Raw genomic sequence first — 16,082 nt, 5'->3', positions numbered from 1 at the left:
GTGTTCCTCTAATCAACACGTGAAACAAACTAAAGAAATGCCATACTTCAGTCATGTTTTCTACATAGTTTGATGTTCAAAAGGACATAAATGTATTGGACCCTTTTTGTTCTGCAATGATATGAATGGCACCCAACTGGATAAATCAAATCTTTACCTTGAAAAAAACCAACCTGTGCTATTTCATAACAATAGGTGGAAGGAAGCTGGCATCTGCATTTTTCTTTTTCCTCACTATTTCACTTTATTTAGATGGAAACCATGACTTGTGTGTTTCACCCACCTGGCTCCATGTGTCATCTCGTGGGCATAATTGTAAAGCCCGATGATGGCTTTCCTCTCCTCTATGCGAGACAGTATAGTCATCAGAGTAGTGTAGGTCACCACCAGGTCCAGGTAGTTCTTGGTCAGGTCAAAATTCACCGTCTGACCGGAAACGGAAAAAAACAAACAAAGATATAAAACGGTATATTTTTTAATGATTCAATTAAATATCTCTTAGAATGAGTATTCAATAAGCATTAAGTAAGGGTTACATGGAGCCAATATCAAGCAGTTGTTTATTGTTTACATTGCTCTATAACAATCACGTATAAGAGAATGTAATGAGTGTAGAGAGAAGAGCTGAAAGAAAAGGTCAGTAGGATTATTCAGACAGCAGCATGTCAGGGCGGGTAGAGCAGTATGGAAGCAGGGAAAATAAAGAAGTGTTACTTATAGTAACAACATAAGAAACTTCATACCAACTCTACAATAACAATTTCTTCATGACTTCACTTGCATATGTACATTCATTATGTTGTCCTATGCATTTTTAACAATTGTCAATACTACTACAAACATACAGCTTTTTACAAACCTCTTCATTTTATATGACAGATGACCGGGTGTTAATTCAACTCAAATGTTTATTATTGGGGCTGTAATGAGTGGAAGTGTTGCTTTGCACTGCACTCATTTCTCAATTTAGGTCAGTCCAGTTCAACACCGCTGCAAACATATAGTTAACCTTGTACATGTATCTGATAGTGTCATTCAAAACTGAACATAATTATCTTTATGAAGAGGTATTTATAGCCGAGCTGAGCCTTTGATCTCACAGAGACCGAATAAAGTGTGTTTGTCAATGTCTTGTTTCGTTTATGGCACTTACAATATCAAAGAAGACCTGGCAGGCGTCGATGGTGTTCAGCAGCTCACACACATGGTCCTGTTAATAAAGGAGTTCAGAAAAATACCCATTAGAATCAGCCCCATTAAAATCGTTCAGTGAGCCGTCAGTATGTGTGTGTGTTTTCCTACCTTGAATTCCATGACATCTACAAAGGTGAAATAGTAGAGAGCCAGGTTCTTCAGGATCTCAGACTTTTCCTTTTGCAGCTGAGCCAGCTGTTGCTGTAAACACGACATAGGGCACACAGTTACCAAAAGGTTATGAAATCATTCGTATTCAATAGAATATATGACTTTCATATATCAGCAAAGCTTGTTTACTCTGACTATAGCGCTAAAGACAATTTGTCGTGACTTAGTCTGTGTTTCCTTTTGTCTATAATCTATGGACATTAAAATGTGTTTTCAACTGCTGATAAATCACTCTTAATACAAAGACAAAGTGTGGTCCAAAACAAAGGTCGATGTAGAGGTTATATTTATAGGCTTAATATTAAACCATATGAGTGGTATAATAGCACCTGATCTTACAAAACAAAGCTTTTTCTCTCAACAGATAATGGGACGAATTATAAATAAACACCACTGGGTCAGAAATAAACTTTGGCTGGGTTCAGAGTCAGACCAATAGGGGGAAAGGTGTTCCCTATATATGACAAACATAAATCTGCACATCATCTGCATACCTGTTTTTCTAACCCATCAAATTAATTTGGGGATCAATATGGGGATACAATTTGGGGATCAATATATTGTAATATATCTGGATCAAATGATCAATGAACAGAGTAAAACTAACCTTTCTGTCAGAGAGAAACACAGTTGCAAACATGTGAAAAAGACGACCACGCTTAAATGTCTATGAAGTCCTTTTACTTTGGTAGAACATTTATTACACTTGAGTATGTGTTTGGACACCTGCTATTCAGCAGCTCCCTCATTAATACTGTATATGTGTAGGATAATGCAGTGACACTATTCAGTTATGTTGTATTATTAATGTTTGGAAACACTATCAAAATAAAAGAGAATAAAATGTTTGACCAAAGTAAAGACTGACTATCAAAGCGCTTAATTTAGCATCTTGATTGAATTTTCTAGAAAGAGTTTCTAGTTAGAAGAGAGAAAATTCAAATCAGTGTACAACGCCCAAACCTTTTATTTTCTGTACCTGTTGGTGGCTAGAAAAAAGTTAAAGCTGTGGATGCAATGTGTCTTAAAAAGCAAAATTTGGAAACAAGTTAAGCTTGTTAAAGGTGTGATAGGTGTATAAAAGAATGTGAAAGCTCTATCTTTAGATAGTTAAAAGCAGCTTCTATTTACATGACAGCATACTGTATGTACATTTACCCACACCTCTAAGTTATATGTGTTTTAAACCAGAGCGACTGTATGGGATAAAGTCGGAAAATCGTAAGAAAGGACAAGTGTGTGAAGAGTGTGTGACACTGATGCTGCACCAAGGGGCTGAAGCCTTTGTTACTCGACCCAAAGTCAAGAAATAGACAATTTGGAAGCATTATTTAAAAATATTTAAAGAATTTGGAGAGGACATTACTGGGATTTCAGCCCCGTCTGCCTCATTTGGAATAGCCAATTTCCTTATTACGCCTTTCATCAGGCATGAGGACCTGAGAAAATGGTCGAGACTATTACTACAGTAAACTGACAGACACAACCAAATGACTATTCAGTCACTAACACTCCTTAGTACAGGCAGTCAGCCGGCAGTTGGTCATCAAGCCATTTAACCAATCAGCAGTCAGAGAGCCGGCAAACCAGGTAGTTAACCAGCCACACAGTCACTCAGTGGATTGATGGATGGAAAGTAAAAAATCAGAGGAGAGAAAGCAGAGCAAACCAAAAACACACACCAAAACAGCTTTAAAAACGGGTACAAAAAAAATACATTACAAAACTTAAAATACGTGAACCAAAAATAAAGAAACTTAGATACAAAAACTTACCAAAAAGCACAAGTCCGGAATAAGCCAAGATTAGCATGCAAATCACAAACAAACACGGAAACAAAGCAGAAAACAACGTAAGACAGTCTTTGCACAGTTATACATAGTAAAGCAGTTAGCTAGACACACGAAAACAAACAGACACTCTCTCTCTCTCTCTCTCTCTCTTGCTCTCTCTCACACACACACACACACATTTGCTAAATGAGCTAACAGATAAACTGAAAGACATTTGATGAGCAATGACTCAGTTTAGTTCTCACACACAACCGCGCACACACAAACACGCCTAAACGCACACAGACTATTGTACCGAATTGAACTTAGATTAAGAATTCCGCTACTACCGGCAAATTTTACATTGTCTACTAGTGATGATTTGACCGGTAAATAAACATTTAGTTGATTTAAATATACATTATAAACATTTTGTTGATTTACAACAAAAGTAAAGATTTAAATTTTTATAAATCAATGAATTCATAGTTATTTATGAAATTAAATTATTCAACACTTGTGGATAAGTGTTGCTTTGTTTTCCATAAATTCAGTATTTCCTTCAGTCAGAGTAAGTAAAGGAATGTTAATGTGTCACTTTGTAAACATGATGGGGGCTTGGGATAAGTTATACACATTATTATAATAAGCATTGGTAGCTGCCATTACTTTTTCTCCAATCCACGTTCAAAATGTGAAGACATTGCATGTAAATATGATGAAAACAAAATCCCTATTCTCTTCCTTGCGATATGATAAGAACACAAAGCGGGCATCACATACAGGCGTACTTACGTTATTATTCCGCGTCTCCACAGCGGGAAACTTTCTGACAATAAATTTAACCGCAGACTCCAAGTTCTTATCGACAAGGTAGGAGGGCTTAGCCTTGGGATCGCCACATGCCTGGAACAGGAGAAGAGAATAAGAGGTAAGGGGGAGGAAAACATCAAACAAATATGCCATGTACACTGCTGCTACTGAAACACCTAGGCTCTTTAGTCTTTGCCATTTCTGACTGATTTTTTTTCTACGATTCTAACATTGTATTTCCTCGTGGTCAGTCATGTTATGAGTGGTCATCTTCATCACCATGGAAACATTAAGTGCTTGCAGTGCAAACTGGTTTATCCTGGCCGGGGGGGTGGGGAGGGTGTTGATGAAAAGGGGTGAATTAATTACTGACACCACTGTATGTGTGATGAAGTTTACAGAAACCATAAAACTTGATGCAGGTGACTTGTGCAGTCTCATTTGTCATTAAAAAAGATGCACAGAGATTTCAAAATATTTAAAAATCAGCAGGGCAAGGGGATATTTCCACTTTGCTGATTTGAGTTTGGAAGTCAGTGATTTTCATGTTTCGGATAAACCAGGTTCAACTGTTTACACTGAGCGTGAACTCATCAGTGGTTCTCAAGTGCTATGCTGGGGACACCAGACAACTCAGCTTAGATAATGACCATTACATTTCAAATACAAAAACTTTTTACATGCCATCTTTTTGAAGACAGTTCTTAAGCATCTTATGATTTAGAGTGTCTCATTTTGATCTGACAGGAATATGCTTTTGCAAAAAGTTATCCACAACACAGACATGATGAGAACCACTGAGAGAGTCCACGGTAATGCGAGGGTTTCAGTTTCAAATGGTGTCGCTGAGACATCACTGGTTAGTACCACTGCATAACAGTAAGAGTGATGGACGGGTAGAATGAAGAAGGGGCTGAATGAAACAGAGAAGAGAGAAAGACTCAGGAGAGAAAAAATGAAGGCAGGAGACGGAGAGAAAGTGGCAGAGTGAAAGGCCTTCCTCATAATGTTCCCTGTCGCCTATGCGAGTGAAATGTTCGGCAGAGCTACAATATTTTAATTATTTCTAATCAATATTCCCATCTACAATGTATATTTAATACCCTGACTCTGGCAGGAAGCAACAGTGTGCATGCATTATGTGAACCAGTGAATGGTGAAGAAGATATGGTGCAAGCATGTGCCATAAATACAGTGAATGTCAAAAAGTGTAGGCTGCCAAACAAAACTTAAGAAGAATCCTAGAAGAGGTCGGTGTCTTTGATCGTTCTCAGGATTCAGACCCTCGTGGTTAAATTTTAAGTTGAGAAAGTAGACATTTTAGAAAAGCCATTAAAAAGGAATACAAAGTTACCTAAATGAAATATACAAGACATAAATATGCTATACAATGGAATGTTTCTACCAGCACTAACACGTCACAGCTACTGAACCAACAGGCTTAAAACAGCCCCACAACCATAAACCTGGATTTCAGTTTGCATGGCGCAGAAATGTTTCCAGCATTCGCCATTACAAAATGAAACTACAGAAAAACAGCAACACATGCTAGTTCACATAGGCACAGCAGGGAACTGACAACCTGAGTATTAAAAAGTGGAGATTCTGCTTTTGCTGCCCTTTAATTTGCTTTAACACTTTCATAAACTAACCAAAAATTGCAGAGTTGTCACACGTTGTGGTGTGGTCCCATTAAACATGGGATGCAAACTGGTGCAAGTGACAGGAATAAAGAAAGTACATTCCATCCCGCAAGCCTCAGCAATATGTATCATGCTAGCTACCTAGTCAAAACCCAGTTCAGTTTGTCTGTTTAATCTGTTAGCTGAAGCTAGTTCACTCAATAAAAACAGCAGAAACAGGCATACTGAGCTCTTTTAGAGCCGGGTCTGAAGCACACCTACTGCAGGGTCTTGAACACAAGATACTAGGACACTTGGGGAGGGGATTCAACATAGAAAATACACACAACACCAACATGATTTCATTTCCCATGAAAGACACTGACTGGACCTTGAGTCTCAGCTTGTTTCCTTGCGTCCACTTCTCTCACACCTTACCAGATTAACAACTTCCAACCGACATCAATGCTCATTGGAAGTTTGCTAAACAGCTAATGGCCAAAAGAAAATCTGTGTAGGTGTGTGAGAAGCAGACTGAGTTTAAAACTTGAACATTTTTAAATGAGAAACAAGGAATCAAGACGTGACTGTGAAATCCATGCCATTGCAAAAGCACTAGCCTTGTTGTTTTGCTACCGCAGTGCTCTTCTGAAAGACAACACACCACTAACCTCACTCTACACAGCAGACTAGTCTCTACATTGGCCACTACAAGGTATTTACCCTTTGACTCACGCCCGGCAACTGCAGAGTGAAAAACACTGTCAGGTTACTCCATAACATTGGTATGCTGACTGAAAGGACTGAACAGGTGGTTTTCATGTTTTAGCCCAAACTCCAAACTAAAATTTGTTTTTTTGTTTTGCTGCTGTGTGTCTACAACAGCTCTCGCTGGTAAACATTGTGAAGCTTTTAAATTGGAATGTGTAAACTATTATTTATTATTCTAGGAAGTGTTTTGCAATGCTTGCTCTAAAAAGATACTCTTTAAATAAACTTGACTGATTTATTGACTTACTTGTTGGTGCATTCAAATGATTATAAGTGTTGTGACTTTGTGGGTCACAACATCATTCAGCAACCTTTTATAATATAATAAAGAAACTAACAAACTACTTTATTCTAAATTTCTTTCTGCTTTCAATTTTCTGAAAATATAGTTTGTGGATGTGGCCCTTGCATATCAGAAATTCCCACAAGCACTTGAAAGCAACAAAAAGCTATCGTTGCATCATCGGTTTTATGAATTTGATTTAGAAATGAAAGCAGTTACCAACACATTGATTAAAATCCAATGTAAAACACCTATACTTTGGATAATGGTTGGCAGTAGTGTTCAGAAAGTGAGACATTAGTTGCTGGGCTAAAACATGCGAAACCTCAAAAAATCTCCTTAAAAATCTATTATAGTATATGCTAGAGACCAAGCTTAATATGTGCAGATAAAGCCACACCATTGCAGCGTCTCAACAATTGATTTAGCTAAAACGACTTACTAAGCTATTATTCACTGCTTTACATTTAGAGGTAAGGCACATAAATGGCTACTGTGTTTTATTAGCATCACAGAACAAAATCTTCCATATTCATTAATAGTTTCTTGTCATTTACATGGCGTGATATTGCCCATTGTGGTGGCTAGTGAAATAAGCTGGCTGGCTGGGTTTGGGTGGGGGTTGGTTGATGGTAAAATGGATGAACGGATGGATATGGTGAATGAAGGGACCGGGCATGGGCAGAAGCTGAGAAATCAGTCGTGGTCAGGGGACAAGTAAAGGGAGCTGTTGCCTGGATACCAGCATAGACCTTAGTCTCTCCTCCACCATCATTCCTCCACTCCCAGTTAGAAATGAACAGCTGAGCTCCTCAAAAGTCTCCTACAACATACGGCATGGGAGCATGTAATAGATCGCCCGGGGCCAGGGTAAAAGCTACATCTGGAAACTAATTACAGCTGCTAATTACTGAATGAAATATTCCAACACCCCATGGCACCGTTTAAGTGAGTCCCTGTAAACCACCGCAAAATACATACTTGTCATCATGGCTGAGACGAATAAGTGTTTGTCCATCATTCATCAAAGTGTGTGAGCCATCTCGTTTTTTGTTTTTTTTACACAAGAAAGGGATTAACTACTGCAGAAAGAAAAAATAGGAGCTCTGAAGAATGAATCGTTTCATGCGGTTAGAAAAGAGAAACAGAGGAGGACTACAACCTTCTAAGAGCTGGCCCACTGTCTGCTGCTAATCTTCACTCAACCTTTTTACATTTGTTGGCTTTAATGTACATAATGTAATGTATTTCCTATGGTTCTTGAAAATTGTTTCTTCATATTTTCTGAACATAAAAGTGGACAGTGTCCGCGTTAGCATTGGCTTTGATTGACACTGCAGCTGCACTCTCACTGTGTCAAGTACTCTGTGGATCACTACATCTGCCAATTGGTTTATTGAAATACTATTCATCAGGTGAAGACTTATCCGCCTGTTAATTGTTAACATGGATAATATGTACTTTTGGATTTTTGCTTTGAAGACTAGTAAGAGAAAACAAAGCACGGAAATACTATGTGTGACATTATGCTGCGTTTTCCATTGTGTGTTGGTTAAACTCACAGTGGATGGGAGCTCAGCTTTACACACTCAGCATTACAGATTCAAAACAGGAAGAGGAGTGAGGCACAAAGGAGAGGACCAACAGATCAGTACAGGTAGCCAGGAGGAGGTGGGAAGAGGAAGGAGGAAGAGGAGGAGGGATCTGAGGAAGGGTGAAGGGGGAGGAAGGTGGGGTTTCATCAGTGGAAGGTGATAAACTTTGCAAACCTTCCAAACTTGTCCTTGCTGCATAGGAGAGGGGGGAAGCATTGGAACGGAGAGAAGAAGAGAATAAAATCAAAACAAAGAGCCCACCCAGACAAACGGCTGGATCACCATGGTCTAAACACTCACACATTCGCAAACAAACACACACACACGTTTTAAACAGCTGCTTTCATACAGGTGTGTTCTGCATAACTCAAGAGTTCAGTTAGGGATAGCCATTCTGACATCACACAAAAAAACAACACATGCTGCGCCAACTTTATCATAGTAACACTTTTTTTTTAACGCACACTGTCTTCAGAGTAACACAGGGTGTATAGTATCCCTAACTACGCACTCAGACACATTGAAAATGACACATCCATTTTAAGAGTGTGGAAGGGCAGAAGTAATATGGCTGACACTCCGGCTGTCAGCAGCGCTGCCGTCTATTACAGAACAAGTGAGTGAAGACAAAGTTCGGCCCTGCAGTTTTTTTTTCACTGGCTGAAATATCAGCTCCATATTTCTGCTCCATGGCTGTTGCTTAGTAACCGGCCGTGCAGTTTTCCCTGATTGCAGAGGCACTTGGAGGCTTCACTGCTGGTGATGCTCCAATACATGTTTGAATGTATCATTTCAGACGTATAGGGACATGTAGAAACATGACTCGCTTATTTCCAGACCCAGTTGTCTTACAGCTGTGGCTAGGGCTTTTAGCTTAAAGGTGCACTATGTAACTTTGGGTGTGTCAGAGAAGTGAAATATTTCTAAGATGTATTCTCAAATCTAAATCAACAAACTTTACTTACAGAAAAATTGGATCCCTGGAACACTGTTTTAAGTTAGAAAGCTTCCTGAAAAGTTACTGTTTCACTGTTGTTGTAGACAGCAGCAGGGACCGCTGTTTTGATTACAAACATATTCTAGCAAACATATTTACCTTTGGTTCCAGGTTCCTCAGGATAGTTTTGTTTTGATGTATGATAGAATTATTCAATACTAAGAATTTCATGTAGAGAAAATACGTTTTATAAACTAACTGCAGGCTTTGAAAAAGTAAACAAATTCCCCCTTCCATGAAACTGCATAGAGCTCCTTTAAGAGGGAAAACAACTGTTCCATTACAACTGTGATGGCATGGCACTAGAGGAAGCAGGACTTGTGAGAACATGTGGCTTAAAGTCAGTGCAGGTTGGGTAAAGAAAAAAGCCTGAGTGCTGTGGTTCTGGGGAACTGAGAGAAATACTACAACTGAATATTTTCAATTGGTTGGTTTTCTTATCTGTTGAGTAGAAGAAAAAGGAAAAACAAGTACGGTTAAGGAAAACAGAAACAAATCAGTCATTATTGTTTACCCACCTATTCTTTTATGAACGCATTCAAATACAAATTTGGAAAATAAATTACACTAATTTACTCCGTTTCTGCAACATATCTAAGTGCATTTTAAATATACATACTAAATGTTGCAGCATGTATTACATACCGTATATAAATTATTTTGTATTTATGTGTATGCATTTTATGCGTTACACTGATGATGATAGGAAAAGTTCATTCCGCAGCACACATGTAGAAGTCTGCTGCAATCTAAACCACAGATGTGTAGTCTTGCCGTGGAGGGGGTTGCCCTCAACGACACGACTGCACATTTGATACACAGGTCACTCGAACAGAGTTGAGTCTTTTGACTCTTCAGACCAAATAGAATATATACTAATATTAAATGTGCCAACAGTCTTATAAAATTCAGGTGTAATACATTTTCCGCCACAGGCACATATGGCATTCAGACCATTAGGAATGTATGGGGGTCTTGGGCTATTCGCCATTAAAAGCTCATGGAAGGCCATAGAAATTAGAAAATGAGTGGTTAAAACTGCCTGGATTAATCAGGGTGCCCCTAATTTGTTTTTAAAATAGGTAAATTATTCACATTGGACTGCAGCTTCTGCCCCCTCTGAGCTACCACAGGTAGCTAAGCACATCAGGCTACACTTTCCAGTGCATTCTTGGAAACAGAGAGAGGGCCGATTTTGTTGATCAGAAAACAGCAACAGTAATTCGTCAGCATGAAGCAGCAGGAAATGTTGGCACAACATAGCCAGTAGAGGAAGAAAAATCCTGATCTAACACAAAGCATTGCATCAGTTGAAAACTAAACCAAAAAACTATACGAGCGATTAGTGGAGATTAAACTGGTTGGAAAGGCATTTTAAGTTCTGAAATGCCCCTAAACACTCTGTATATTGCACTTAATGTTACTTTTGAGACCATTTAAAACTGACATAAGAAAGCAGAATAATCTTCAGTTTTGAAATAAACATGGTTTAACATCAATTAACGTTCCTGTCACACAGTTTTTATAAGGCTATACAATTTTCTGTTGCACTGAGCTGAAAAAATGTACAGTATTCACGTTGTTGTGTCCATCCTGAGGAAACAGTCAACGCTACAGTAAATAGTACTACTGGTATTTCAGAAACATTTCACAGGGATTATGCCGCTTTTTGACTGATCAATTACCACCTATATTTGGACCGGAATTGTGAACGGGCTTAGGACTCAGAACAGATGTAACCTAAGTGAAAGCAATGTTAAGGACAATACCCTGTAAGCGCTGTGAGCAAGACAAAATGTGATGTTAGGAGGGCCATTTGCTGAAAGATAAGCACAGCAAACAAAACACTGAAATGCCATTCAGCCAAGATAAATTAAGGTGACTGATGCAGAAAGTTTAAGGAATAGATTTTCAGATGCAGCTAGTCGATGCCGGTATGTGTAATGTAATGAGTGAATAATATGCTTAAAATGGAAAAAAAGCTTTGCAGCGATCTTAGATGAAAATATTACAGTTAGTGAGCATGAATTAAACATCCTCCTCCCAAAAGTAGAAACAAGAGAACCAAGTCTGTGGCCTGTGTTTTTATTAAGAAACATAATAAAGAATTTGTGAGCACTTCAGCAGGGAATCTCTGTGGACATTTCACAAATAGAAAGATTAAATTGGTGTCTAAATTATTATTGAGAGTCCCAGAATCAGTCCAGAAGGACCACACACTGACTGTGTCACAGATTACTGTGTTGTTTCTTTCATTTCTAACTTTGGGATGAAGTTACCGGATGGTAGAACGTTTTCTAACATCACAATGTAAAAAAAGAAGAAAAAAAAGAGAAAAAGAGAGAAAAATTGAACATAAAGGAACAAAAAAAAATTGGAACAGCATTTGAGGGTGGATATGTTCTGAAGCCTTATGGTGATGAGGCAGATCAGGATAGATATGAAGATGATGATGGGACAGACTGAACTAAAAAGGAAGGAAGGAGGGAGGAAAGGAAGGGCGTGCTAAGAGAGGTAATCAGCAGTAAAATCTAAGTGATTCTTGTCTGACTGCTACTGTCTTCTAACTTCTACTAAGAAGAAAAATGCAGATGATGAGCTTACATGTTAAAGGCCTACTTCACCGGTGGGAATATGAAGGTGTATTGAATTCTGAGATCCTATGTAGTATAAATGTGCAAAAAAAAATGAAATTGGTTCATCCTAGCCTGAGAAAAGGCTAGGATGAACCCTACATTTCTCTTACTGTGACTCACAGTAAGAGAAAATGTAGGGTTAGACAGTGAGACCATAAGACACTCTTTCTGCCTTTTCTCAGGCTAGGATGAACCAATTAAATTTTTTTTTGCACATTTATACTACATAGGATCTCAGAATTCAATACACCTTCATATTCCCACCGGTGAAGTAGGCCTTTAAGTAAAAAGTTTTATTTTATTATGTTTTTTTCTCTGCTGATTACGACTTTAAGACATTTTAGTTGAGAGTCAAATTGTCAGCTGATTAATAGACTCAAACCACTAACAAATTGCTACTACTTTGGAACAGCACACACGGCAACACATAGGAAACAGTATGGGCTTTCAGACAGTTTAGCATCTACTCTATTCTGCACGGACTATAAAACTTTACTAGTGTATGACTGACCTCTTTCTCTCCCTCTCTCTTTTTTTATTCATCATCACACATACAGGCACAAAGACGCATCCCTAACACAAACAGACCCACTGCTCTTTTCCTCCCACACACAAACCACTGGTGAAATACTTTAGCAACACAGTTAAAGAGTCAGTGACATTAATACATGTGTTACATTTTACATTTCTGTGTCTGCTGCACTGTGTGAGCAGAAAACTGAGCAGGGGCAAATGTAAGGTCAATATTACTGGGAGGGGATTAGATGTCCAATGTTATCAATCTGCGCAGAAACCATTAGTTAACCATCAATTAATTTATTAATTAACTGATTAGCAGAATAACTGATAAACCAATCATCAAGTCTTATTCAACTAAAGAAAAGTTTGATGTAAGACCACGTCAATGCCAAAATAATAATTACGTCTCAAAGTGGCCATATTAGACCATGCAGTGCATTAGTAAATCATAAAAAAGATTCTACTAATAAATCTGACATGTTAAATTGAAGTGTGAGACAAAATGTTTAACAAAATTGTAATCCTAATTTAATGATTTGAGACATTTGATATCAATTAAGGCTCTTTTTTTGATTCCCCTATTGAATGCCTTTCAAGACTTCTTAAAGGTCTGTAGGAAGTTATTCCCTGATCATCGATACAGAACAAATAAACAATAATGGAATTAATTTCTTATAATTGTTCAGGAGGTGAAATGTAAAATAAAAACACTAAATTATGTAAAACGTGCAACTGATTAGTTTGAACTTTTAACACCAGTCTGCAGCTGTGTCTGTGGAGCAGTGTAGTGGTCGACAGGAATGGTTTTTCAATGGCCAATACTGATATTTAGGGTGCAGGTCGGCTGATAGCCGATATCTAATGCCAAATCGCCTATATCATGTTGTTGTTTTTTTGCACTTGATAACAATTTAATAATAATAAATAATTATAAACAAAATGACACAGAAAAATATTTGGAAAAAAAAAAAAAGTAGTCCATTGTCTATTGCAGTTGGCCATCCCTGGTGTTTGCCCTGTAAAATATTGCCATAAGGGACTAATGGATTTATGTCAAGCCGTCTGTAGCCTAATTATTAAAATTGAAAAAAATACAAGGTAAATATTTGTAGTAGCGGCCCTGTTTGACTCCAGCTTTGACCCTTTGCTGCATGCCCTGACACTCTTTAGCAGTTTCCCATCTGTCTTTTTAACTGTACAATAAAACATAAAAACACTTGACGTTTCTTCTAGCAGTGTCTGCAGACATTATTTGTTTATATTTTTTTCGCAGATATGATCGATGCCAATTATCTCAAGATGCAATTTATCCGACCGATTAATCATTCGACTGATGCATCTATCTCTACTGTGGTGTTGTGGTCATAGTAGTGTATTAATACGATTAGCTTCATGGTATGGTGATAGGCTGAACTGTATGGTGTGGTGTTACCTGTAGGTCTACTTCGTGGTGTGGCGTTTTGGTCAGTTTGATGTGGTGTTTTGGTGTGCTTTGATGTGTGTCTTTAAGGTGAGCCTCGTGTTATATAGAGTCTTGTGTTGTGATGCTGTGGTGACTTGTGTTTTGGTTAGGTGTTATGGTGAGGCTGCTCATGGTATGGTGTGATGGAGATTATGGAGATGTTGTGTGGTGGGCTTCGTGCTGTGGTAAGGTGTGTTGTGGTAGGGTGTTATGGTGAGCTTTATGGCATTCAGTTATGGATGTAGTGTTGTGTTGAACATTGTATTACTGTGAGCTGAGTATGATAGTGAGTTTCATGGTGCGGTGTTGTTGTAAGTGACTTGGTGGGTGATACGGTAAGCTTCGTGTGAATGGAGCAGAGACGACGCCCGACCAGACTGTACGCCCGACGGGTTAGCTTAGCTTAGCAACCGCCGCCATTACCCAGCCCTAGCTATAAAGGGCAGGCCTAAAGAAGGTTTGCCGATATCATCTCGGGAGCTTAATTGAACCGTTTCACTTCGTAGTAGATGGGTCGTTAATATACATTTTCTAGTCTATTCCCATTATTTGCGTACATGTCTTCAATCCGACGGAAATCATCTTACATCGTAAAACATCTTTACCGCAAGCTAACGCGATAGCTTGTGGCTAGCCCATAGCCTGCTCCCATGGATGCATTTAGGGATAACGTACGTGTCTATTAACGCATTTTGACCAGTGTTAAACACACTATTAACAGTGGATACTATAAATAATAGCAGGGGTGACTTAATCTAGCTAACATTGACGTATAACATGAATACCGTCCCTAATGTTAATATTGACAGCCGTTTTGGTCGCAGGGTGCAGATAATATCCCTATAAATGCATTTGTTCACATCCCTACGTGTTCTTGAGGATATATCTGCATGTGTGTTCGAACCTTTTTGATATTGTAAACACGGGTCAACATCCCGATGCCTCTGTCATTGAGGATGGTGAGTTTCTCTGCCAGTTTCTGCTGGCTGGGCTGGATCACTCCCCGAGACATCTTCGGTGTTCAATCTCCAATTCAATCCACAAAAAAAAATATATCACAAATCTCCGCAGCCGACAGACTCCGGTCCGTTAAAAATGAAGCTGTGATTTTTTCTGGCGTTATTTAGATTTCGCCCATGTTCAGATATTCGTGGACAGCAGCTTCCTGTACTCCACCCCACCGTCTCCCTGTGTTTTTTTTTTTTTTTTTTTTCGGTCACAGGGATGAAGGAGGAGGAGCTGTCCTGGTTTTCACAACTAGGCTGGCTCCTGCTGCGTTCAGGTCACCCTGGTTAATAGTAGCTTCCAATTTAACACGATTCAATAATCCGAGTGTAATATACAATGGCAATACTTTCGAAGTTAAAAATAAAAGCAATTAAAACAAGAACAATTGGCAGTGAAATAGGATACAATTAAAATATTAATTACCCTAAGCCAAGGTTACACATATGTCAGCTTCAAATTGCTCTTCAGGTTATGCCAAGTTGCAGGAGCACAGTGAGAAAACATTATTTCAGTAAAGACAGCAAAATGTTTGAGCATATTGTTTTAATTGTTTTAAAATTGCAGCAGCCATCTATCTATCTATCTATCTATCTATCTATCTATCTATCTATCTATCTATCTATCTATCTATCTATCTATCTATCTATCTATCTATCTATCTATCTATCTATCTATCTATCTATCTATCTAAATGTCATTGTTTTCAACATGCTTTAATTTATCACTAGTCTCGCAAAGCCAGACCAAACTACAGCAAGTAGTATGGTCTGGAAGCACTCCGTTTAGAGCCGTCTATTCGGGGGGAAACTGGGCTGGCCTGTTTTTATTTCTTTAAACCAATCACAATCATCTACGGCGGGGCTAACCCCGGGAAGCAGCCAATGGAGGCGTAGCGTTGTTTGCCGACGCCAGCGCTTAATAGACGCTGGCTGAAGTGGTCAAGCCAGACTAATTTATCACTGAATCTTATGTTTATTTTTTATTATTATTGTTTTTTTTGTGATGAATGAATGAAATGTAGCCTATAATAGCCCAAAATATGTCCAGCGTCCACTAGCTTCTTGGCATTTAAAGTCAGTACATAGGCTATATGTTTAAAAGTAATGTTTGTCTGTATTAAAGTCTAAATTATCCATAGACAGATAAATAGATGGACTTACTGATAAATCAACTAAAGTTTACAGCATTGTCAGCCACACCCTGAGCGGAGTTTCCAGTGATCCCCGTTTTTATTACTTC

The 16,082-nt window shown here is 38.5% G+C and overlaps 1 protein-coding gene across 4 annotated transcripts in view; it reads right to left on the bottom strand.

Moving 5' to 3' along the window:
- The window catches only part of nckap1 (NCK-associated protein 1), a 33,536-nt gene extending 18,518 nt beyond the window's left edge, over window positions 1–15,018 (bottom strand). For 2 of the 4 annotated variants that reach the window (XM_080037039.1, XM_080037040.1), the window contains exons 1-6: window positions 14,740–15,018; window positions 8,396–8,413; window positions 3,933–4,043; window positions 1,303–1,389; window positions 1,154–1,210; window positions 284–426 (exon numbers count right to left, since the gene is read on the bottom strand). In XM_080037039.1, coding sequence (XP_079893165.1) covers window positions 284–426; window positions 1,154–1,210; window positions 1,303–1,389; window positions 3,933–4,043; window positions 8,396–8,413; window positions 14,740–14,847 — 524 coding nt within the window. In that variant the 5' untranslated portion in view covers window positions 14,848–15,018. The remainder of the gene's footprint in view (window positions 1–283; window positions 427–1,153; window positions 1,211–1,302; window positions 1,390–3,932; window positions 4,044–8,395; window positions 8,414–14,739) is intronic. The other 2 variants (XM_080037041.1, XM_080037042.1) reach the window with 1 other exon arrangement.
- Window positions 15,019–16,082: the final 1,064 nt, after the last annotated feature.

The sequence above is a fragment of the Ammodytes marinus genome (genome assembly GCF_949987685.1).
Source record: "Ammodytes marinus genome assembly, chromosome: 11".
Classification (NCBI taxonomy): domain Eukaryota; kingdom Metazoa; phylum Chordata; class Actinopteri; order Uranoscopiformes; family Ammodytidae; genus Ammodytes; species Ammodytes marinus.
This window is presented reverse-complemented; position numbering and strand designations above follow the sequence as displayed.